At 45.9% G+C, this 24,920-nt stretch overlaps 1 protein-coding gene across 2 annotated transcripts; it reads left to right on the top strand.

Annotated features, from left to right (window-relative positions):
• Window positions 1-24,876, top strand: PHYKPL (5-phosphohydroxy-L-lysine phospho-lyase). 2 transcript variants are annotated; one of them, XM_082453558.1, is made up of 12 exons: window positions 1-136; window positions 988-1,106; window positions 2,202-2,361; window positions 5,632-5,706; window positions 6,469-6,556; window positions 6,634-6,750; window positions 8,298-8,380; window positions 8,637-8,862; window positions 20,445-20,599; window positions 21,009-21,098; window positions 22,958-23,088; window positions 24,110-24,876. In XM_082453558.1, the coding sequence occupies exons 1-12, from the start codon at window positions 78-80 to the stop codon at window positions 24,157-24,159; spliced, it is 1,353 nt and encodes a 450-aa protein (XP_082309684.1). In that variant the 5' UTR covers window positions 1-77; the 3' UTR covers window positions 24,160-24,876. The 2 variants fall into 2 exon arrangements, with proteins under 2 accessions (XP_082309684.1, XP_082309685.1); XM_082453559.1 differs by lacking the exons at window positions 6,634-6,750; window positions 8,298-8,380 and having other exon boundaries at window positions 6,469-6,582.
• The last annotated feature ends 44 nt before the right edge of the window (window positions 24,877-24,920 follow it).

Raw genomic sequence — 24,920 nt, forward strand, 5'->3', positions numbered from 1 at the left:
TTGGGCGGAGCCGGGACCACCCCACCCCCACCCCCCGCCCTCCGAGCAGTGGCTCAGAGTGAGTGCTGGCGGGCGCCATGGCCACTGATCCTCGCGGGAAGGCCGCGACTCTGGCCCTGAGGAGGCGGCTACTCAGGTACCGAGACGGCGACGCGGGGCGGGGGGGGCGCGCACAAGGCACGCACGTCCGGCGCGAGCCTACAGGCCCCAGCCCCCGCGGCCTCGCGCGGCCTATCCCGGTTCCGGCGCCTCTGGCCCCTGAGACCCAGCCGCGCTCAGCCTGTCTCGGAGGTCGCATCCCGCGCCTCCCCCGCAGCGTCTTATCCACCCCCGCAGCCGCAGCCGGGCTCCTGGGAAGGCCTCGCCCAGTGGTGGCCCGCCCTCCGGACCTGGGCCCGGCTCGGGAGTGACCCAGGAAGGGACTGAAAGTCCAGACGAAGGGTAGGGTGGGGTGTCGGCTCACAGGCAACCTTAGAGAAAGTCTGCGCTTGGCCTGTGTCTGAGGGGCTCTCGGTGGGACGTGGGGCATGAGGCAGCCTTGGACTAGAGCTTGGGGCTGGCCCCCAGCAGGGCAGCAGGCTTGGCAGGCAAGGACCCGTTTAGGGCCGAGAGCCAGCCGCCAAATGGTGGTGCCCTCCTCACTCATCCCAGCAAAGAGACGCTGCCTTCGGGAGCCCGTGTGGGTCTGGAGCAGCCACCTTTTCCCGGGACCCAAGCGACTCAGTGGGCTCATGTGGAAATGAATGAAGCCACATAGCCTTCAAATGACTTAAGAAACGATTTGTTTCAGCAACTTCTTACCCCATCCTTTTTCTCCTTTCCAGCCACCTGTGGAGTGGGGGGAGTGGAGGCAGGGACACAACAACTTGCCTTTCAAGCTTTTGTCCTTTCCAGAAACTGGGAAAGGGTAGGGGGAGGCCTGTGATGGGTGGATTTCTCCCTTCCGGTCTTCAGACATGGCTGTCCATTCGTTGTCTGTCCCCACAGCAATTCCTGCAGACTCTTTTTTCCTGAAGATCCTATTAAGATTGTCCGGGGCCAAGGGCAGTACATGTACGATGAACAGGGGGCAGAATACATCGATTGCATCAACAATGTGGCTCACGGTCAGTATCATACCTCAAGATGGGGCAGGAAAGGATGCCAACACTGTGAACCTGGTCCAAGGGTGATCCTGAGGTTCAGAGAGGTACAGAGAACTCAGGTTCTGCTTAGCCAGCATCCATGTGCAGAGGAGACCCAGTCTTTCTGGGGTAGCTGTAGAAGTTTCCAAGCAGTAGCTCTGCTAAATCAGCAGGAGTCAGAGACCTAAGTCTAAGGGTCCACTTCCATTTGGGACTGATGGTGAGCTCAGAGAACAGCAGTCGGCCCAGCCATGGCCAGCAACCCAACAGGACCCTGGCCGAGCCCTGGCAGTCATGGCAAGGCTTCAGCCCAGGTGATCATCTCAGGTCCTGGACAGGGAAACTGAGGTAGGAATTCAGTTATCCAGATGAGGCCACCAAAGCTGGTGGAAGGAAAGGGAGTCCAGTGACTCAGCAGGGAAATTGGAGGTTAGTAGAGTTGAAAGCAGGGGCTCTAGTTCCAGACTGCCTGGGTTCATATCCCTGTCCCCCACTTGCTAACTTTGTGGCAAGTTTAAGTCTCTGTGCCTCAGTTTGCTCATCTGCAAAATGAACATGATAATACTTGGTATGCACCTCCAGTTGTTTTGGGGGATTAAGTGAGTTAATTCATGTAGCTTGCTTTGAGTGTGCCTGGCACTAGGTGAGCACCCAGTCATCTTCATTCTCTTATCATAATCCTTGGCCGTTGGCCATCATTACTTCCAGCCCCCCCGACTGGTGAAGTCAAGCCACTGACGACACCCCTACCCGCTGTCCATCCCCCAAATCCCACACCCCTGTCTTTGTCGAGCAGAAGGCCTCAAGAAGCTTCCTAAAGAACATGGGTTTTCGAGATCAGGTTTCTGCCAGAGAACTTTGCCTTCTGCCAGAAGCTCAGGGACTCCTTTCTAGGTCTCCCTTTCCACGCTGGCACCTCTGTCTCGCCCCCTCTGTCTTCAGACTCCCATCTTTCCTCTGTACCTCTCCGTCTATAACTGCATCTCCTCTAGTTGGGTTCACAGATTGGGGCTGGGAGAGGCCCGGAGGGATTGGCTGAGTGGGGCCGGCTGTGTGATGGAGGTGGCCCTCTTGCAGTTGGGCACTGCCACCCTCTCGTGGTCCAAGCAGCACACGAACAGAACCAGGTGCTCAACACCAACAGCCGGTACCTGCACGACAACATCGTGGATTACGCACAGAGGCTGTCCGAGACCCTACCGGAGAAGCTCTGTGTGTTTTATTTCCTGAATTCTGGGTAAGTGCACTGTGGCCAGCCCCCAGCAAAAGGATGAGACAACGATGGAGAGATTTGCTCACATGGGCATAGCATCGTGTAGCCGACGGGGTGTGGGGAGAGGCAGCCCTCAGTGGGCCAGGCACCCACGCTTCCTAGCTGCAGGCCCCGCTGCTTCTCTGTCAGATCCACTTTCCTGTTCTCTTCGTAAGGGGTGCCATTACCTCTCTTCTAAGATCATTGTTGGGGCTTACCAAGGTAATATGTTCCTTTATTTCTGCTTTATGCATACACAGGCACAGTGCTGGGAGCTACAGCCAAAATCCCTGCTCTGTAAGGAACAGAAACATCAAAGATGCTTCAAAGAAATACAAAGTTACAAAGAGGAGTCATTGTCTGGAGGAAAACTACAGAGAATAATGAGGCATAGAAGCAGTGGGGTGACCTGGCCTGCTCTGAGAGGATCGGGGAAGGCGCCCCTGAAGAAGTGATGTTAGGCTAAGAGCTGACTAGGGGATAGCTAGATGAGGAGGAAGGTAGGGTGCTGCCCGCTCCATTGGAAGTGTTCTTGTCAAGGTCACCACACGGAACAGCCTGTGCAGAGGTCCTGTGGCAGGAAGAATATTTGCACCCCAGCACACATGAGCTGAAAGGCAGCCAGTGAGGGAGGGCAGAGGGTGGGAGCCTGGGGACACTGAGGAGGGAGGCAGGGCCCGTCACCCAGGGCTTTATTGGTCAAGTGAGGAATCTGTGTATCCTAAGAGCATTGGGAAGCCATGAGAGGGTTTTAATCAGGTAAGTGATGTCATCAGGACTGGAGGAAAGCAAGAATGAACACCATTAGGCACCAGTTTAGTGGCCGGTGATAGGTTATGCTACACTGGGAGTAGCAGTGGAGGCAGAAATGGCAGATGATGGCGTGTACACAGAACCAGCCCAGTGTGCCTGGGAGAGAAAAGTACAGAGAATTATGAGGCATTGAAGCAGTGGGGGGACCTGGTCTCTTTGCTGCCTTTGTCTTCCTGTCTCTCAGTAATATTGACTGAGTTACCACTCTCTCTGGAAATGCTTTCTGATCTTGCTTCCAGAACATTTCATGCTTCTGGTTTTCTGCCAGCTCCTGGCCACTCCCCCTATCTCCTATGCCAATTCTTCCTACTCTATTCCTCAGGGCTGCTCCTCTCTGAGCCCTCTGCCTTGCTGACCTCATCCATTCCCGTGTATTACATATCATCCACATGCTGGTGACTCCCAACTTTGTATCTTTTTTTTTTTAATTATTTATTTATTTATTTGGCTGTGCCAGGTGTTAGTTGCAGCACGCGGGATCTTCGTTGCGGCGTGCGGGATCTTTAGTTGCGACATGTGAGATCTAGTTCCCTGACCAGGGATCAAACCTGGGCCCCCTGCATTGGGAGTGTGGAATCTTAACGACTGGACCACCAGGGAAGTCCCCCAAATTTGTATCTTAAACCCAGATGTTTCCCATGTGTTCCAGCCTCAAGGTTCTAACTGCCCACTTGACTTTGGAACTGGTCTAACATCACCTGTCCAAAAGACATCAGGAGTTGATCGTCGGGCTTCCCTGGTGGCGCAGTGGTTAAGAATCCGCCTGCCAATGCAGGGGACACGGCTTCTATCCCTGGTCCAGGAAGATCCCACATGCCGCGGAGCAACTAACCCCATGAGCCACAACTACTGAGCCTGTGCTCTAGAGCCCACGAGCCACAAATACTGAGCCCGCATGCTGCAACTGCTGAAGCCCGCACGCCTAGAGCCCATGCTCCGCAACAAGAGAAGCCACCGCAATGAGAAGCCCGCGCACCACAACAAAGAGTAGCCCCCGCTTGCTGCAACTAGAGAAAGCCCGTGCGCAGCAACGAAGACCCAGTGCAGCTAAAAATAAATAAATAAAATAAATAAATTTATTTTTTAAAAAAAGAAAAGAAAGAGTTGTCTTCGCTAACACCCGGTGTGGGACCATGGCACTGGCTCTCCCTGACATTCTCAGGCACCTACCCCAGACTTTCCCAAGAAGACCGGCCTTCCCTCACCCTATCTGTCCTGGCAAATGGCAGCACCGTCTGCGCCTCTGCTCAAGGTAGAAACGCAGCCTCCTCCCAGTCCTGCATCAGGCTTGCCTTGTCTGTCTCTAGGTTGTCTCCTAACCCCATCCACCTCTCTCTGTCTGCGTGGTCACCACCTGCTCTCACCTTCGTGTCCTCCTTCTAGGTCTCCTCACTTGCACTTTAATTCCCTTCTACTCCATTATATACACAGAGAGGCTTCCTTCTCACATGGGAGCTGAATCATGCCCCTTCTCTGATTAAAACTTTTCAGTAGCTTCACATGGCACTGAGAAGAAAATCCAGGCTCCTTCTGCAGCCCTGCCTGTCTCCCCACTTCCTCTCTCATGCTGCCCCTGGCCTCCCTTGTCTTCTTGTGGTTCCCTGAGCAATTTTCCTTCACAAGGTCTTTGTGTGTGCTGCTCACTCTGCCTAGAAACTTCACCCTCAGGACTCTACAGGTGTGGCCTTAGTCTGTTCTGGCCGCCATAACAAAATACTATAGACAAGGTGGCTTAAACAGAAATTTATTGTCCCACTGTTCTGGAAGTCAGAATCCAAGATCAAGGTGCTGGCAGATTTGGTTTCATTGAGGCCTCTCTCCTTGGTTGCAGGTGGCCACTTTCTCACTGTCTTCACATGGCCTTTCTTCCGAGCATGCACACCCCTGGGTGTCTCCCTGTGTGTCCAAATGTCTTCTTACAAAGAGACCAGTTGTATTGGATTAGGGCCACCCAGATGGCCTCATTTTAACTTAATCACCTCTTTAAAGGCCCTGTCTCTAAATACAGTCACATTCTGAGATACTGGGAGTTAGGGCTTCAACACATAAATTTGGGGAAACACGATTCAGCCCATTAACACCCCTTATCTAAGGTAGGGCCCCACCTGGTTCTCTCGGCACCCTGTGTCCATTGTAGCACTTACCAAATGATCATTCTGTTTGTTTTTTGGCTTTCATGACACATAGTAGAATGTAAGTTCCAGGAGGGCCAGAGCCTGCCTGTTTTACTTACTATTTTCGCCCCCAGCTCCTAGCACATTGAAGGCATTTGATAAATATTTCCTGAATGAATAAGTGAATGACTAATGAATGGTGTCCTAAGAATCTTCTTGCTGCTGGAAGGGCTCCTCCTTCCCTCCAGGCTTCTCTGTAGAAAGCAGTTATCCTGGAGGGAAAGCCCTTGGACAGCTGTCCAAGCAGTATCCACTTTTTCTGTCATAGGTCAGAAGCCAACGACCTGGCCCTGAGGCTGGCGCGCCAATACACAGGACACTGGGACGTGGTGGTATTAGATCAGTAAGTGCCATTTCCAGAAACGTGGGCCTGCTGCTTATTGGGGATCAGTGAGGCTCTGATTTTGGGTGCCTTGGGCAGGAAAGATGAGGAGCCTGGGCCTGGAGAGGATCATGAGGACCTGGCCACAGAGACACCCCACACACACACACCAGGCGTCTCTTTCCCCCTGGCGTCTCTTCCGTGGTGGCAGCTTCTGGGGAGCAGAGAATGCTTTATAAGGTGGTGAGAGCTGGTCCCACATATTAGGTATTAAAACTGTTCCAGGGACTTCCCTGGTGGGCCAGTGGTTAGGACTCTGCACTGCCAATGTAGGGGGCGCGGGTTCAATCCCTGGTCGGGGAACTAAGATCCCACATGCCGTGTGGCACGGCCAAAAGATAAAAAAATAAAAAATGTTCCAACAGTAGCTCCCATTGTACTGAGTATCTTCTGTGCACAAGACCCAGGCCCAGGGTTAGAGCATTATCACATTTAAGGTTCATTACAACCATGAAGGAGAAACACCACCCCCCCAACTTTACAGAGGAGGGAACTGAGCCCAAAGATTTTAACGATTAGCCACCGTTACATAGCTAGTAAGTGGCCTTGGAGGAAGGCTCGCTGACTCCAAGGCCTGTGCTCGTCCCTGGCCCTAGGACTCAGGCTGTGTCTGAAAGGTTGGTCTTCCCTGAGTGTTTCCTTAGGTGGATAGACAGTTGTCAGGGCCAGGCCAGGGAGTACATGACACCTGGGCCTGAGTCCACTCTCCCCTCTCCTCCCCAGTGCTTATCATGGTCACCTGAGCTCCCTGATCGACATCAGCCCCTACAAGTTCCGGGACCTGGATGGCCAGAAGGAGTGGGTCCACGTGGTATGCACTGCTCAAGTGGGCAACAGGTCGGTGCTTGCGCCTCAGCCTGGATGACATGGCGCTGTCGCTCCCCACAGGCACCTCTCCCAGACACCTACCGGGGCCCCTACCGGGAGGACCACCCCAATCCAGCTGTGGCCTATGCCAGCGAGGTGAAGCGTGTGGTCGGCAGTGCACAGGAGAAGGGCAGGAAGGTAACCACATCCACGCAGGTCTGGTCCAGCAAACAGCAAATGTTGCCAGCCCTGGACTGGATCTTGGGAACCCTGAGAGAAATTGGAACCAGGGCCTGCCCTTTGGGAGTCTAGTAGGGGGATTAAGTGCTCAGCAGAGAGTTTAGGTAGAGATATGTCCTGGGCGTTACTGGGCTCCAGGGGCCCAAGCTGGACTGGTGTGTGTGTGATGGTGGGCCCGTGGAGGGGGTGCTGCCTGATTTTAGTAGTATAAGGTGAGTAGGAGTTAGCCACTCAAGGCGGGGTCGGGGGTAGACAAGGAAAGGCATCCTCAACAGAGTGGTGGCCTGTGCAGGAACCATGTGAGTATGGGGCCAGGCTGAGCCGGCAGGAGATGAACCTAGGGAAGCAGGCAGGACCATAGGCCCGCGGACTGCAAGTGCCCCTTTAGCTGAGGGGCTAGAGGCCATGGGGGACCTTTATAGAGTTTTAAGAGAGAAGGTAATAGGACCAGGGGATGCACTTGAATGGGGCCAGTCTGAGGGCAGGTGACATGAGGAGGCCCTGTTGGCCCGAGTGAGCAATGGGGAGACCCACCCAGGGCAGCATAATAGAGATGGATTCTGGGGCAGAGACAGGAGAGATGTGTCATACCCTGGAAGAGCAGCAGCCACGGCAACAGTAGAGGGGAGGCAGCTGGTGATTGGTATGAGGGCTCTCTAGAAGGCTTTGCTGAAGGAGTGACAACTGAACACAGGATATATAGCAAAGAAAGGCCAGAAAGGTTGGCAGAGCCAGATCCAGGAAGCCTGGCCCATGTATTTCAGATGCTCTGCACCTACTTATATAAAACCAAAAAAGAGATTGCTGTGGTGGCAGCATGGGTGGGTGACCCGTTTCCCACCCCGTCAGTCCTTCCTTCATCCCAGCAGTAGCCTCTGAAGCAGCTCCAAGGCAGAACACAGTTTGGAAGTCATTGCTGTAAGCAAAAGGGTCAGTGAAGGGTTTTAAACAGGACAGTGATGAGCCCAGTGTCTACATTGAGGCATCACCCTGGTGGCCAGTGGAGGATGGATTGGAAGAGGTGTCCAGTTAGAAGGCAGGAGGCCAAGGCAGAAACTGGCAGATCTGCCAGGAGGCAGGAGTATCCAGCGGGGAGGGGAAGGAGTGGGTGCAAAGATGTTACAGGGATAGAGTCAGAGGCTGTGCTGACTGACAGATGAAGAAGGAGGCTGGATCAAGGATGGGGCCAGATTTCTGTCCTAGTTGGGAGGGATGGGACTCACCATATGAGAGAAGGGAAGGAACAGGCTTATGGGGGAGAAGTCAGTGGATTTCATCTGAAGCATGCTAAGTACAGGGGGTCTGGAGACATCCAAGTGGTAAGAATTGGTTCAAGGCCTGAAAAAACTATGTCACAGACCCTCAGGTGTGATGTGGAGCCTAAAGTGGGGGCACAGTGCGGACAGTAACTCATCATGTTTGGAGCCAGCACTGAGCCAGCATCAGCGGACGTGCTCAGCTTGCAGCTCAGCCCCTCCGCAGTGCCGTTCCCTTTTCCTCCACAGATTGCAGCGTTCTTTGCTGAGTCTCTGCCCAGTGTGGGAGGGCAGATCATTCCCCCTGCTGGCTACTTCCCAGAAGTGGCAGGGTGAGTAGGTGGGAGAGGCTGCCCCAGGGTGGGGTTTGCCAGCCTTTGTTCCAAATTCCAACCTCAGCCTGGCCTGTTTGCCAGAATTGTCAGACAAAGCCCCTGAAGAAATAGTGGCTCCAAGAAGGCCAGCTATCTGCATAAGGTCCCCACCTTACTGATGGCAAAGCCAGGATTCAGAGTCCCAAGACCTCCCAGCTCCTGGTCTGCTCCCTCTCACCAGAATCCCCCATCAGCCGTGTGTCCTCTGCCACAGGCACATCCGCAGGGCCGGAGGGGTCTTTGTTGCAGACGAGATTCAAGTGGGCTTTGGCCGAGTAGGCAAGCACTTCTGGGCCTTCCAGCTGCAGGGGGAAGACTTTGTCCCCGACATTGTCACCATGGGCAAGTCCATTGGCAATGGCCACCCTGTAGCCTGTGTGGCCACAACACAAGCTGTGGCGAGGGCATTTGAAGCCACCGGCGTCGAGTACTTCAACACGGTGAGTGAAGGCTCCAGGGCCAGGAAACACCATGGTGGCTTCTGTACAAACAAGGCCACTACTACTCACTAATTTTTTTGTAAATATAGTTGTTTTATCATAAATATTACAGTAAATATAAATAGATATAACCCATATAAACAAAAGCTCTTTGGCTTCCTCACAAGTTTTTGAGAGTGTAAGGGAATTCTAAGACCAAAAGTTTGAGAACCACTGCATTATCATTCGATTCTAGTTTTTTCAAATCTTTTTGTTAACTTCTGACTTACTTCCACTTACTCTTTTGATACTTATTCTGTAAAATGTGTTGAGGTGATCTGGTACGTGATTGTTCTACATGTCCTTGGGAAATTGTGGGTTCTCTAAATGTTGTTTGCCAGACTCTCTGAATGTCTCTTAGGTCACACTTGTTAATTGTGTTGTTTGAATCTTCTGTATTCTTACTGGATTTTTTTTTTCCTACTTAACCTATTAATAATTTAGAACTGTGTGTTTAAATCTCACACTATGATGAAAAATCAGTTTTTTTCTTGTAATACTGTTAATTTTTGCTTCATTTATTGTGAGGCTATTAAGTAATATATATACTACTTAATAATATTAAGTAGTGTATATATATACTTTTGGGTTTTTTTGGCCGCGCTGCTTGGCTTGTGGGATCTCACTTCCCCGACCAGGGATTGAACCTGTGCCCTCGGCAGTGGAAGCGTGGAGTCCTAACCGCTGGACTGCCAGGGAATTCCCAGTATATATATTTTTTTATTTCTGTATGTTCATTGGGAATTGAATCATTTTCTTGATTGAGGTATAATTGACATATAACATTATATTGATTGCAGGTGTACAACGTAATGATACAATACTTTGTGTGTATGTATATATGTGTGTATATATATATGTGTATATATGTATATATATATAGTGTGATCACCACAATAAGTCTAGTTAACATCCATCACCATACATGGTTACAGTTTTTTTTTTTCTTATGATGAGAACCTTTAAGATCTATTCTCTTAGCAGCTTTCAACTTACAATACAGTATTATTAACTACAGTCACTATGCTGTACATTACGTCCCTGGGACTTAATTATTTTACACCTGAAAGTTTGTATCTTTTGACCCCCTTCACCCATTTTGCCCACCCCCACCTCTGGCAATCACCAATCTGTTCTCTGTATCTAAAAGTTCAGAGTTTTTTGGGTGTTTGGTTTTTGGTTTTCTTCAATTCCACATATAAGTGGAATAATATGGTATTTGTCTTCTCTGTCAGATTTATTTCACTTAGCATAATGCCCTTAAGTTATGAAAGCATCTTGTTGCAAATGGCAAGATTTCCTTCTTTTTTAGGGCTGAATTTTATGTATATATATATATTCCATTCATCAATCAACAGATACATATCTTGACTATTGTAAATAATTCTGCCATGACTGTAGGGTTGCAGATAGCTGTTTAAGATAGTATTTTCAGTTCCTTCAGATAAATATCCAAAGTGGAATTGCTGGATCACATGGTAGTTCTATTTTTAGTTTTTTGAGTAACCTCCATACTGTTTTCCATAGTGGCTGCACCAATGTACATTCCCACCAACAATGCACAAGGATTCCTTTTTCTCCACAACCTTGCCAACACTTGTTATTTCTGGTCTTTTTGATAATAGCCATTCTAACAGGTGTGAGGTGACATCTCATTGTGGTTTTGATTTGCATTGCCCTGACGATTAGTGGTGTTGAGCACCTTTTCGTGTACCTGTTAGCCATCTGTATGTCTTCTTTGGAAAAATGTCTATTCAGATCTTCTACCCAATTTTTTAAAAAATTTATTTATTTAATTTATTTATTTTTGGCTGTGTTGGGTCTTCGTTGCTGTGTGCGGGCTTTCTCTAGTTGTGGCGAGTGGGGGCTACTCTTTGTTGACGTGCACAGGCTTCTCATTGTGGTGGCTTCTCTTGTTGCAGAGCACAGGCTCTAGGCGCACAGGCTTCAGTAGCTGTGGCACGTGGGTTCAGTAGTTGTGGCGCACGGGCTTAGTTGCTCCGTGGCATGTGGGATCTTCCTGGACCAGGGCTTGAACCCGTGTCCCCTGCATTGGCAGGTGGATTCTTAACCACTGCGCCACCAGGGAAGCCCCTCTACCCAATTTTTAATTGTATTGCTTTGTTTTTTGCTACCGAGTTACATGAATTCTTTATATATTTTGGATATTAGCTCCTTATCAGATACATGATTTGCAAATATTTTCTCCCAGTCAGTTGATTGCTTTTCATTTTGTTGATGATTTGCTGTGCAGAGCTTTTTAGTTTGATGTAGTCCCACTTGTTTATTTTTGCTTTTGTTACCTTTGCTTTCAGTGTCAAATCCAAAAAATCATTGCCAAGACCAATGTCAAGGAGCTTACCGCCTCTGTTTTCTTTAGGAGTTTTATGATTTCATGTCTTACATTCAAATCTTCAGTCCATTTTGAGTTAATTTTTGGTGTATGGTATAAAATAGTGGTCCAGTTTCATTCTTTTGCATGTGGCTGTGCAGTTTCTCAAGAATTGAGTCTTTTATCATATGGAGTAATCTTTTCCATTCCTAATGATGTTTTTGGTCTTAAAGTTTATTTTATCTGATATTATAAAGCTAAGTCAGCTTTCTTTTGACTATCAATTACCCAATGTATTATTTTCCACCCTTCTATTTTCAGCCTTGTGTGCTCATGCTTTAGGTGTATTTCTTTTAACCAGCATATATCTAGAATTTGGGTTTTTGCCCAAATCTGTTCATATTTGACTTCAAAGTAATGACTTTAAATTTAACGTAACTATTGATATATTTAGGCCTATTGCTAGCATCTTAATTTATAATTTCAGTTTACCATACTTTTCTGTGTCTTTTAATCCTTCCTATTTTATTTAAGTATCTGTATTACAAGTATTTCATCCCAAATTCCTTTCAGTGCAAGCCTTTATGTTGCAAACCTTCTGAGGTCTTCTGTGCCTAAGGGTATTTGTGTCAGGCCCTCTTATTTAACTAGTTTAGCTAAAAATAAAATCTAGGTCCTAGTTACTGTAAAAGTATATTCCAGGGACTTCCCTGGCTGTCCAGTGGTTAAGACTCCACGCTTCCACTCCAGGGGGCACAGGTTCAATCCCTGGTCGGGGAACTAAGATTCTGCATGCCACGCGGCATGGCCTAAATAAATAACATCAGTGCTGATGGATTCATTTAAAAAAGTGTATTCCATTGTCACCTTGCATGCAGTGTTGCTGTTAAAAACGCTGAAATCACTGATTCTTTTTTAGTTGAGATATAATTCACATACTATAAAATTTACTCTTTCAAATACAAATTCAATGGTTTTTAATTCAAGTACAATTCAGTCTTTTGTAGTATACTCACCAAGTTGTTCAGCCTTTATCACTGTCTTAATTTTCATTGTTGTAGTACATTTTCATCACCCCAAAAAGCAACTCCATACCCATTAGTGATCACTCCCCATTGCCTTTTCTCTACAAGTACTGGCAATCACTAACCTTCTTTCTGTCTCCATGGATTTGCCTGTTCTTGACATTTCACATAAATGCAGTCACACAATATGTGACCTTTTGTGTCTGGCTTCTATCACGTAGCATAATGTTTTCAAGGTTCATCCATGCTATAGCATGAATCAGTCCTTCATTCCTTTTTATGAATGATTAATGTTCCATTGTATGAGTATACCATGTTTCATTTATCCATTCTTCAGTTAATGTTTTGGTTGTTTCCTCTCCTTGGTTTTTATGAATAATGCTGCAGTTGACCATTCAGTGTAGATGTTTTTGTATGGAATGTTTTCAGTTCTTTTGAGTGTATACCTTACCTATGAGTGGAATTGCTGGGTCATATGGCAACTCTTAAGTTTAACTTTTTGAGGAACGACAAACTTTTTCCAAGCAGCTATACCACTTTACATGCAACGTATGAGGGTTCCAATTTCTCCATATCCTCTCCAGCATTTATTTTTTCTCTTTTATTATAGCCATCATAGTGAGTGTAAAGTGGTATCTCATTATGATTTGCATTTGCCTGATGGCTAGAGGTGTTGAGAATCTTCTCATGTGCTTGTTCACCATTTATATATATATACATATATATATATATATATATATATATGTATCCCAATATATATGACATATACATTCCAAAGAATATATCCTTTGCACATTTTTTAATTGGGTTACCTGTCTTTTTTTGCTGAGTTGTAAGCGTTCTTTATGTATCCTAAATACTAGATTCTTACCAAATATATAATTTGTAAGTATTTTCTCCCATTATTTGAGGTGTCTTTTCACTTTCTCGGTAGTATCCTTTGAAGCACATAAGTTTTTAATTTTGATGAAGTCCAGTTTATTTTTTCTTTGGTTGCTTGTACTTTGGAGTCATAGCTAACAAACCATTGCCTAATCAAAGGTCATGAAGATTTACACCTCTGTTTTCTTCCTAGAATTTTATAGTTTTAGTTCTTATATTTAGGTATTGGATCCATTTTGAGCTAGTTTTTAAATATGGTATGAGGTGGGGTTACTTAACTTTGCATATAGATATCCAGTTGTCCCAACAGCTTTTGCTGAAAAGACTATTCTTTATTATATCTTATCCCATTGAATGGTCTTGGCACCCTTGTCAAGAATCAATCAACCAGGGCTTCCCTGGTGGTGCAGTGGTTAAGAATCCGCCTGCCAATGCAGGGGACGTGGGTTCGAGCCCTGGTCCGGGAAGATCCCACATGCCGCAGAGCAACTAAGCCCATGCGCCACAACTACTGAGCCTGCACTCTAGAGCCCACGAACCACAACTACTGAAGCCCGTGTGCCACAGCTACTGAAGCCCACGCACCTAGAGCCTGTGCTCTGCAACAAGAGAAGCCACTACAATGAGAAGCCCACGCACCGCAACAAAGAGTAGCCCCCGCTGTCAGCAACTAGAGAAAATCCGTGTGCAGCAGCAAAGACCCAATGCAGCCAAAAATTAAATAAATGAATTTTTTAAAAAATCAATCAACCATAAATGCATGGATTTTTATTTATTTATTTATTTATTTGGCTGCATTGGGTCTTAGTTGCAGCACACGGGATCTTTGTTGTGGCATGCAGGATCTTTCGTTGCAGCACACAGGCTCAGTAGTTGCGGTGCGCAGGCTCTCTAGTTGTGGTGCGCGTGTTCTAGATCTAGCACATGGGCTTAGTTGCCCCGTGGCATGTGGGATCTTAGTTCCCCGATCAGTGATTGAACCTGTGTCCCCTGCATTGGAAGGTGGATTCTTAACCACTGGACCACCAGGGAAGTCCCAAATGTATGGATTTAATGGTTTATTTGTAAACTTCCAGTTCTGTTCCACTGATCAAAAATCTATCCTCCTGCCAGTTGCACACAGTCTAGACTACTATACTTTGTAGTATGTTTTGAAATCAGGAACTGTTAATCCTCCAGTCTTTGTTCTTCTTTTTGAAGATTGTTTTGGCTATTCTGGGTCCCTTGCATTTCAATATGAATTTTCATAATCAGCTTGTCAATTTCTACCAAAAAAGCAGCTTGGAGTTTGATAAGAGATTGCATTGAATCTGTAGATCAATTTGGAGGGTATTGCCATCTTAACAGTATTAAGTCTTATAATCCATAAACACGAGATATCTGTCCATTTATGGAGGTCTTTAATTGTTTTCAATCATGTTCATAATTTTCATTGTAAAAGTCTTTTTTTTTTTTTTTGGCCGCACCACATGCAGGATCTTAGTTCCCTGATCAGGGATTGAACCCACACCCCCTGCAGTGGAAGCACAGAGTCTTAACCACTGGACCTCCAGGGAAGTCCCTGTAAAAGTCTTGAACTACTTTTGTTAAATTTACTCCTAAGTATTGTATTCTTTTTCATGCCTTTATAAATGGAATTGTTTTTTTCATTTCACTTTAAGATGCTTCATTGCTGGTATATAGAAATACAATTGATTTTTGGATATCGATCTTGTATCATGCAACCTTACTGAATGCATTTATTAGCTCTAATAGTTTTTCATAGATTCTGTAGAATTTTCTGTGCACCAAATTATATCATCTGTGAATAGAAATGGTTTACGTGTTCCTTTCCATTCTGAATGCCTTTTATTTCTTTTTCTTGCCTAATTGCCCTAGAACCTCCAGTACAAAATGGCAAGAGTAGACATCTTGTCTTGTTCCTAATCTTAGGGGAAAACATTCAGTCTTTCACTGTTAAGTATAATATCAGCTGTGAGTTTTGCTTAGAAGCCTTTTATCAGGTTGAAGAAGTTCCCCTTTTTTCCTAATTTGTTGAGAGCTTTTATAATGAAGGCTGTTGGGTTTTGTCAAATGCTTTTTCTTCGTTTATTGTAATGACCATGTGATTTTTTTGTCCTTAATCCTATTAATATGGTTTATTACATTATTTGATTTTCACATGTCAAACCAACTTTACATTGCTGAGATAAATCCCACGTGATCATGGTGTATAATCCTTTTTATATGTTGCTAGATTAAGTTTGCTATTGTAATTTTTGAGGATTTTTACATCTATGTTCTTAAGAGATATTGATCTATAGTTTTCTTGGGATATCGTTGTCTGGTTTTGGTATCAGGGTAATACTGGCCTCAAAGAATGATCCAGGAAGTGTTCATGCCTCTTCTATTTTCTGGAAGACTTTCTGAAAGATTGGTAGTAATTCTTTCAACGTTTTGGTAGAATTCACCAGTGAAGCAAGCCATCTGGTTCTAGGCTTTGCTTTGTGAGGATTTTTTTATTACTAATTCATTCTTTTTACTTGCCACAGGTCTATTCAGATTTTCTATTTCTTCTCGAATCAGTGTCAATATTTTTTATCTTTCTAGAAATTTGTTCATTTCATCTAAGTTATCTAGCTTGTTGACAGACAGTTGTTCACATTATTCCCTTATGCTTCTTTTTACTTGTATAAGATTGGCAGTGATGTGTCCTCTTTCATTCCTGATCTTAGTAATTTGACTCTTCTTTTTATCTTGGTCAGTCTAGCTAATGTTTGTCAATTTTGTTGATTGTCTCAAAGAATCAACTTTTGGTTTTGTTGATTTTTTTCTATTGTTTTTCTATATTTCTATTTATTTCCACTGTAGTCTTTATGATTTCCTTTATTTTTGCTTTGGATTTAGTTTGCTCTTCTTTTTTATACTTTCTTAAGGTGGAAATATTCATTTGAGATTTTTTTTTAACAGAAGTATTTACAGACATGAAGTTTTCTGTAAGCATTACTTTTACCACATCCCATGAGTTTGGGTTTGTTGTGCTTTCTTTTTAATTTATCTCTAAATATTTTTTAATCTCCCTGTGACTTCTTTGACCCATTGTTTGTTTAAGCATGTTATTTAATTTTCACATATATTTTTAGTTTTTCAGTGTTCTGTTATTTATTTCTAGCTTCATTCCACTGTGGTGAGAAAGGTACTTTCTGTGATTTCAGACTTAAAATATATTAACACTTGTTTTATAGCCTAATATATAGTCTATCCTGGAGAATGTTCCATGTGCACTCGAGAAGAGTATTTATACTGGTTTTTTGAAGTGGAGTGTTCTGTATAGATCTTGGTGTATAGTGTTGTTCAAGCCTTCTACTTCTTGGTTGATCTTCTGTCTAGTTGTTTATTATTGAAAATGAGAGACTGAACTCTCCAACTATTCTTATTGAATTCTGTAGTTCTCCTTTCAGTTCATTTTCTGCTTTACGTATTTGGGGGCTCTGTTGTTAAGTACATATGTATTTGTAGTGGTTATATCATTTTGATAGATTGACTCTTTTATCATTATGTTTTCCTGTGTTGCTAATAACAATTTTAATCTTGCAAGTCTATTATGTCTGATATTACTAGAGCCACCCCAGCTCTCTTGGTTACTGTTTGCATGGCATACCTTCACTCTCTTGCTTTCAACCTACTTGTGTCTTTACCAGTGCTCTTTATTTCTTCATATGGATTTGATTTACTGTCTGATGTCCTTTCATTTCAGCCTGAAGAAATACTGTTAGTATTTCATGTAAAGTAGATCTGCTGCTGACAAATTTTTTTCAGTTTTTTCATTATCTAGAACTACCTTAGTTTCTCCTCTTTTTCTTTCTTTCTTTCTCCTTCTTTCTTTCTTTTCTTTCCTTTCTTTTTTATTCTGCACCACGCATCTTGTGGGATGTTGGATTTTAGTTCCCCAACTAGGGATTGAACCCGGGCCCTTGGCAGTGAGAGCACAGAGTCCTAACCACTGGACCACCAGGGAATTCCTGTCTCCTTTATCTTTGAAGGATACTTTTACTTTATATAGAATTCTGGACTGACAGTATTTTTCTTTCATCACTTTGAATAGGTCATCCCACTGCCTTCTGGCCTTTAGGGTTTCTGATGAGGAATCAGCTATTAATCTTGTTGAGAATCTCTTGTACATGATGAGTTGCTTCTCTCTTGCTAATTTCAATATTCTCTCTTTGTCCTTTTTTTTTTTAGGTATAATTGACAGACAATATCATATTAGTTGCAGGTGTATAATATAATGAGTCAATATTTGTGTGTATTGCAAAAATGATAACCACAATAAGTTTACTTGACATCCATCACTGTAAAGTTACAGTTTTTTTTTCTTGTGATGAGAACTTTTAAGGTCTACTCTCTTAGTAACTTTCAAATATACAATACAGTATTGCTTGTTTGTTTGTTCTGGCAGTGCTGTGCAGCACGTGGGATCTTAGTTCCCTGACCAGGGATCAAACCCAAGCCCCCTGCAGTGGAAGCACAGAGTTTAACCACCTGACCACCAGGGGAGTCCCCAGTATTATTAACTATAGTCACCATGCTGTACCTTACATCCCTGTGACTTATTTATTTTATAACTGGAATTTTTTTACCTTTGACGACCTTCACCCATTTACCCACCCTCTTTGTTCTTGTCTTTCAGTACCTTGGTTATGTTGTGTCTAGGTATGAAACTTGTTTATTCTACTTGGAGTTCATTGAGTTCCTTGGATGTTTAGATTGTTTACTAACAATCTAATCTTGGTGTTTAATCTTGGTGTTTAATCAAATTTAGTAAATTTTTGACCATTGTTTCTTCAGAGATTCTTTCTGCCCCTTCCTCTCCTCTCCTTCTGGAATTCTTATTTTCTTATTTGCATATGTTGGTATGCTTCTGTTCCACAGGTCTCTGAGGCTCTGTTCATTTTTTTTATTCTTTTTTCTTTCTGATTTTCAGACTGGACAGTCTCAATCAACCTTTCTTCAAGTTTGCTGATTCTTTCATCTGCCTGATTAAATCTGCTGTTGAGCCTCTTAGTGAATTTTTCATTTCAGCTACTGGGCTTTTCAACTCCAGACTTTCTATTTAGTTCTTTTTTATAATTTCTATTTCTTTATTGATATTCCAAATTTGGCAAGACACCATTTTCATGCATAGCTTTTAATTCTTTACATATGGTTTCCTTTAGTGTTTAAGCATATTTATAATATCTGATTTAAAGTCTTTGTCTAAAAAAAAAAGAAAAAGTCTGTCTAATAAGGCCATCATCTGCGCTTCCTCCAGAACAGTTTCTGTTGATTGTATCCACACCCCCCACCACCACCACCCCATATATGGGCCATGCTTTCTTCTTTCTTTTCATGATTCATAATTTTCTGTTTAGAACTAGACATTTTTAAATAATATAATGTGGCAACATTGGAAATCATTTTCCCTCCTCATGGTTTGTTGTTGATACTTTTTGTTGTTGTTTGTATATTGCCTTTTCTGAACTAGTTCTGTTATGAACTAGTTCAGAACAGATAATTATGTTATCATGCTAGTTCAGCATCTTGGCCAGGCCACAATTCTAAACCAAAGATGCTGTGGGTAGAACACACAACCTTTTAACGAGTTCACAGTTGATGATATGCAATAAGTAGCCTCAATCCATCCCCTGTGTCCATCTCACACATAATTTGCTTTGGGCATATCAGAAAGCTGCCTCACAGCAAATCACCTAGGAAGATTTTTATGATCACAAGTATGAGGTTCTGCAAGCAAATTTTCAAGATGGTCTACAGGATACCACTGCATACCCATTAGAATGGCTGCAATTAAAAAATGCAACAATTCCAAATGTTTTTGAGGATGTGGAGCTACTGGGATTTCATAGACTAATGGTGGGAATGTAATATGGTATGACTTTGGAAAACAGTTTCACGTTTTTTATATAGTTAAATACACATTTATCAAGCCATCCAGCAGTTCCACTCCTAGGTATTTACCCAAGAGAAATGAGAACGTATGTTAACAAAAAGACTTGTTATAAATGTTTATAACAGTTTTATTCGTAAATAGCCAAAAATCAAAATAAGCCCCAAGTGTCTATCAACAGGAATTTGGATAAACAAATTGTAGTGTGTCCATACAATGGAATACTATGCAGCCATAAAATGAACAAATTACCAATACACACAACATTATGGATGAATTTTAAAAACATGTTGAGCAGAAGCCAGGCACAAAAGGTTACATATTTTGTGATTCCATTCATATGACATTCCAGAAAAGGCAAAACTATAGTGACAGAAAGCAAGTCAGTGGTTGCCTGGGCCAGTAGTGGATGGGAGCACAAGGAACTTTGGGGAATGATGGAAATGTTTTGTATTTTCATGGTAGTGGAGGTTCCACAGGTATATACATTTGTCAAGTCACACTGAACTATATACACTTTAAATATATGCAGTTTATTGTATGTAAACTATACCTCAATAAAGTTTTGTGGTTTTTTTAAGATAGTTAAAAAAAAAAAAAAAAAAAAAGATGGTCTGCAGGAGACCCCCTTCCTTCTGACTCTGCAATGCAGGTCCTCAGACACCTGCAGGGCCAGGTGGAGGAAGTGAGTCAAAGCACTCAGGGTGCCTGAAGGGGACAGCTAGTGCCAATGTAGCCAGATAGGTTAGGTTTGTTTTAAGTCAGACATATTTTTGTGTTAAGTCTCTTCTTAAGACATTAGCACCTAATCCAAAACTTTTAATTATGCTACACAAGCCAAACAAAATGAATCCTCAGGCCGCATTTGGCTCACAGGCAGCTTGTGCTCTGCGCCCTAACATCTGCCTTGGGCTTAGCCAGCAGCTGTGAGCTGGAACCACACAGAGTGGCTTTTCCTGAGTGTGGCTCTGGCATGCTGCTCTTGACCCTCCTTGAAAGAGGTGATGGGCAGTGCAATGCAGTGGGTCTGAGGCCAGTCCATGAGATGGGGCCCTGAAGCCTTTTGACAAAAAACAGCAGTGTGGGTGGGAATGCCCAGTACATCCTCTCCTCTGATTTTTGCATGTTCTTGGGGATCCTGTTGCACCCCTGGGGGTACTTGGCCTGGATTACAGTCACATTAGCACCTGGAAAGGTGGGACAACCCATGGGGGCCTCAGGAGAACCCCATTTACTGCCCAGCATGCTGAGCCCTGAGGGGTTCAGGCCTGTGCTCATCACTGCCTTTGCAATGTGTGTGGCAGTTCTGCTGCCCTTCACAGTCCCTGGGGCATGGCCCACTCTGCTGAGCACCTGACATGCTCTTTGTCCCCTGGCTTAGTTTGGGGGCAGCCCAGTGTCCTGTGCTGTAGGGCTGGCCGTCCTGGATGTCTTGGAGAAGGAGCAGCTGCAGGCTCATGCTGCCTCTGTGGGCAGCTTCCTAATGGAGCTCCTTGGACAGCAGAAAGCCAAACATCCCATCCTTGGGGACATCAGGTGAGGCTCAGGGTAGCAGTCACCACCTGCCAGGGGCCTGGTGTGGTTCCTTCACTCACCTCATCACCACCTGAGATGGTGGGAACTTTTATCTCCACTCCACAGAGGAGGAACTGAAGCACCTACAGGTGCTGTTGCCCAAGATGGCATCTCTGGAGGGAGGAGGGGGGTGAAGCCAGGATCAAACTTTCCTCTATCCACATTGAGGGCCCCTCACCATCACAGTTACTTCCTGGAACTGTTTTACCACCCTCCAAGGGTTCCTACAGCTCTCAGCCTCCCCAGGAGGCAGAGGTGCAAGCCCTGGTGGGCTTTCTGACAGGGGCTTGGCTGAGGCCCAGGCAGAGGGTGAGAGCAAGGGCCATGGTCCCTCAGGCCTGGCCTCCTGAGATGTCACCTTCTGCTCCAGGGGCGTTGGGCTCTTCATTGGTGTGGATCTGATCAAAGATGAGGCCACAAGGATGCCAGCAACTGAAGAGGCTGACTATGTGGTGTCCAGGTATTTTCTCTTGGAACAACTTGTTTCTACGGCCCTGAGTGGGACAGAGCTCCCCTCTTGCCTCTCCCGGGCACGCTGGGCCCACACAGGGTTGACTGAAGGAGGCGGCTTTTAGCCTCTGGGTTAGAGGGCTGCCAATCTGTGCACCCCTTTGACTGGGCTCTGCAGACAGAGAAAGCGGCCCTATCAGCTCTGTACCCAGTGCCTGGCAGCAAAGGCTTCAGATGGGTGCGGGCCATTCCCAGTCTGAGCAGACACTTCTGCCAAGAAAGCCAAAGCTGCAGGAGCTCTCAGACCCCGGCAGCCCCAACGCTGCATTTCACAGCCCCAGGCTGCCCGAGGGAAGCAGCTTCTCCAGAGCCACACCTGGGATTGTGGCAGAACCAGACTCCCCATTCCTAGAGGGTTTTCAAATAGGACTCCTGTTCCTTGTCCGGGTGGGGAGTGTCTGGATGACTCAGCAGCTCAGGACTCAGAAGCCCTCGCTCCCAGTTCTGGTTCGCATGTTCACTTGAACCCCAGGCATGACCCAAGCCCCAGGACCCTTTCCCTTCTTTAGTTACTTCCTTTTTATTTCCATTCCTCACTCCTACCCCGTTCCCCCACCTTGGAAAACCCATCTAGTGTTTGATGCGTGTCCTTATTCAAGTTGTGAAATGTGCGTCATTCTGTTTCGAATTCACATAAACAGTATTGATGTAAAAATCGTTCTCTCCACACGGTTTTTGAAGCTGACCCCTCCTACGTGGCTGCCCAGCCCCTGCCTTCTCTCTGCTGGTTGGACACATCCACCAGCTCACCCACCCCTTCCCCCAGGGAGCCTCAAGACTCAGAAATTCAGGATGGTCTGTGGGAAGGAGGGAGTCAGATCCTCAGCCAAGCCTGACCTCCTCCACCTTACAACCACCCCTGTGGTTTCTCCAGTTCAGTGAAGAAACAGGAACCAGGTGGAACGGTGTTTCAGTGGCAGTCACCCTGCTAAAGGCAGAGCTGTATTTAAAGTCCAGAACCTGATCTTTCTAGCACAGATGTTGTCAGTGCCAGGAAGACTATGATGCGAGAAAGGAGCCAGGGGCAGGCTGAGGACACCCTGCTCCTGACAAGACTTACATAAGAGGAATAAATAAAAAAGAATTTGGGGGGGGGGGTGGTCAGAGAGTGTAAATACAGTCACATCAGACCCCTTCTCTCAGAGGCCAAAATACCTTCCTAGGTTAAAAGTGTAAATGTGGAATATTAAAAACAATTATTAGATACCAATGATAATGTTAAATAACTTCGAAAAAGAACTGGAAATTAAAACTGGATAGTCCTGTCTGGGGTTACAACATAACCTGTGGGCAGAGTAGAGAAAGGGTTGGCGGGGAAGTTAGAAGCTAGGTGAGGGCTCCATGGGTTCACTGTACTATGTGAATGTTGGACACTTTCCATATAAAAAGTAAACCATATGACGTCACATAAACCATATGTTAAAATGAAAAACGCAGGCACTCTTCTGTCCACATTGTAGCCCCGTGGCCAATCTCAGCTTGGCTTCAACTGGGGCTCCAGGGATGGATGAAGCAAGACCCCTGCGGAGGGGGTGGGGGGGCAGGCAGGGCAGCAGGCTCAGGGCCAGATGCAGGGCACCCCAGACAGGGGCCTCTGATGCTGGGCCATAATGTTGGGCAGGAGTTTGGCAGGGGGTGGCCAGGGCTGTATCCTAGTGGGAACTGGCCTATGGAAGGTTCTGAGAGCAGCGTGGCTGGAGTCCCGCCCACTAGGCCAAAGCCAGGCTGAGGAAGGTCTGAAACGCCCATGTGAAGTGCCCTTGGCTGGTGGGCAGCAGGCCCTGCTGTGTCCTTGTCCTATCCTTGCAGGCTGAAAGAAAACTACATTTTGTTGAGCACCGATGGCCCCGGGAGGAATGTCCTGAAGTTCAAGCCCCCGATGTGTTTCAGCTTGGACAACGCACAACACGTGGTAGCAAAGCTGGATGCCATCCTGACAGGTGAGCCTGGAGACCCAAGGGGCAGCTGATAACTGTGTGTCTAGAACCCAGCCTGGAGCTAGGACCTCCCAGCATGCCCAGGGACAGGGGTGCAACAGCTGAGCCAGGTGTCTTCTGAACAGTGCAGGGAGTAGGGAGCTGAAGAAGTGGAGGCCTCCCCTATTTCTGCCTGTTCCCCCCAAAAATCTGAGCCCTGGATAGGTGGGAACTGAGCCACCACCCATCCTGCCTGGGCAGGCACCAGTGTGGCATGCAGGACAAGGGAAGCAGGGCTGGGCTTTTAAGCCCAACTATCAGAACTAGTGGGAGAGTCCATTGTGTCCTTAAAGCCTCCCTGAGATGTAGGTAGCAGGAGCTTTGCTTTTTTCAGCTGTGAAGTGGCTGAAATGAGATTTGCACCCTGGACTGATTCAACACAACATGAAATCCCTCTGCACATTCCTAATCATTTAGGAAAGTCAAGCTCTCCCCTAAATCCACTTACAAGGAAATCTATAATTACCAAATTGGACACATCTATGCACTGAGGCCATGTTGCATGTACAGAGCTCAGTGGGGGACCCCAAAATAGGCAAAATGCTATCTTCCTGGTAGATATCAGAGCAGCCCAGCTACAACCACCCCCACCCCACCCCCAGGCTATTTCACTGCTGTCCCCAGGTCTCTAGAGCTGAGGCCAGTCCCTACTAGACACAACTGGAGGTGGTACGGAACCTGCCGGGGGAAGGGAATGTATTTTCAGGAAGCCTGCGGAGGAAAAGCTGACTGGGCACAGAACTGGCTTGGAGTTACTGTATAGAGGGCACTTCAGTTGAGCCTGGAAGCCTCAGGAAATCTGAGGGCTGGTTTTGTCCTCTTGGGAAATTGTTGCTAACCCTGTGGTGGCCTGTACACATGGGTAAAGGGTGGGATGTGGGCTTGGACAGGCCAGTGGGCCCAATCTCCACACTGCCATCCAAGAAGCCTGGACACTGAAGGCAGAAGTCTTTAGCAGAGGAGAAATGTTGACCATCCTTTTCAGACATGGAAGAGAAAGTGAGAAGTTGTGAGACACTGAGGCTCCAGCCCTGAGGCAGCTCTGCTGAGGGGTTCCTCTAGGTAAGTGGCCTTACTTCTTGTTCCTAGAGAACCAGAACTGGGCTCCTTATCGTCCATTAGTAGCTCCTTCAACATTCTTGTTCCAAGTGATGTCCCCTTCCCACAGGTTAGTTTTAATACTGGGAGGCTCTGGCTGCCTTGGGCTTTCCCCATCCCCCACCCCTGAAAAATCTCCAAAGTACTTAAGTTTGCATTTGATGGCTGAGAAAAGAGTATAGCTATTTCCTCCCTTCTCCAGCCGGTTCCTCTATGGGAGAGCTTCTGCCAGGCTTTATCCACCTGCAGCCCCCAGCCAAGTGCTGTGTCTTACAACTAGCTATCTTAGGCCTCAGCCACTAGACCTGGGGTGCTCCAATCAGGCCAACAAACAGGCCCTGCCACAGGGGGCTGTTAAAACCAGGAGGGGCACCATCTTGCCCAGATCCAGCTGGCCCTTTGTGTGTCTGCTCTTGTCTTTAGGTTCACACTGTCTTTGCTGGGAGAGAGAATCCCATTTCCAATGGCAAGTCAAGACAGGTGTTCCAAGGTGCTCCAGATTCGAACTGCCCTGGGGCAGTGTCCCCACTGAGGGTGGTAACCCTCATTGTACTTCACCCCCTTGAATAGCTGCCCAATATCTGAGCCACTCCACTTTCTTTAAAGGGGCACAAGTCCTAGGCAGGGCCAAGTCATTAAAAGAAACTAACCAAAGATGTGGAGAGTGTGTGCTTATGCCTGACAGGATGCAGTTAGGT

This window comes from Balaenoptera physalus, assembly GCF_965194825.1.
Source record: "Balaenoptera physalus genome assembly, chromosome: 3".
In the NCBI taxonomy this organism is placed as follows: Eukaryota; Metazoa; Chordata; class Mammalia; order Artiodactyla; family Balaenopteridae; genus Balaenoptera; species Balaenoptera physalus.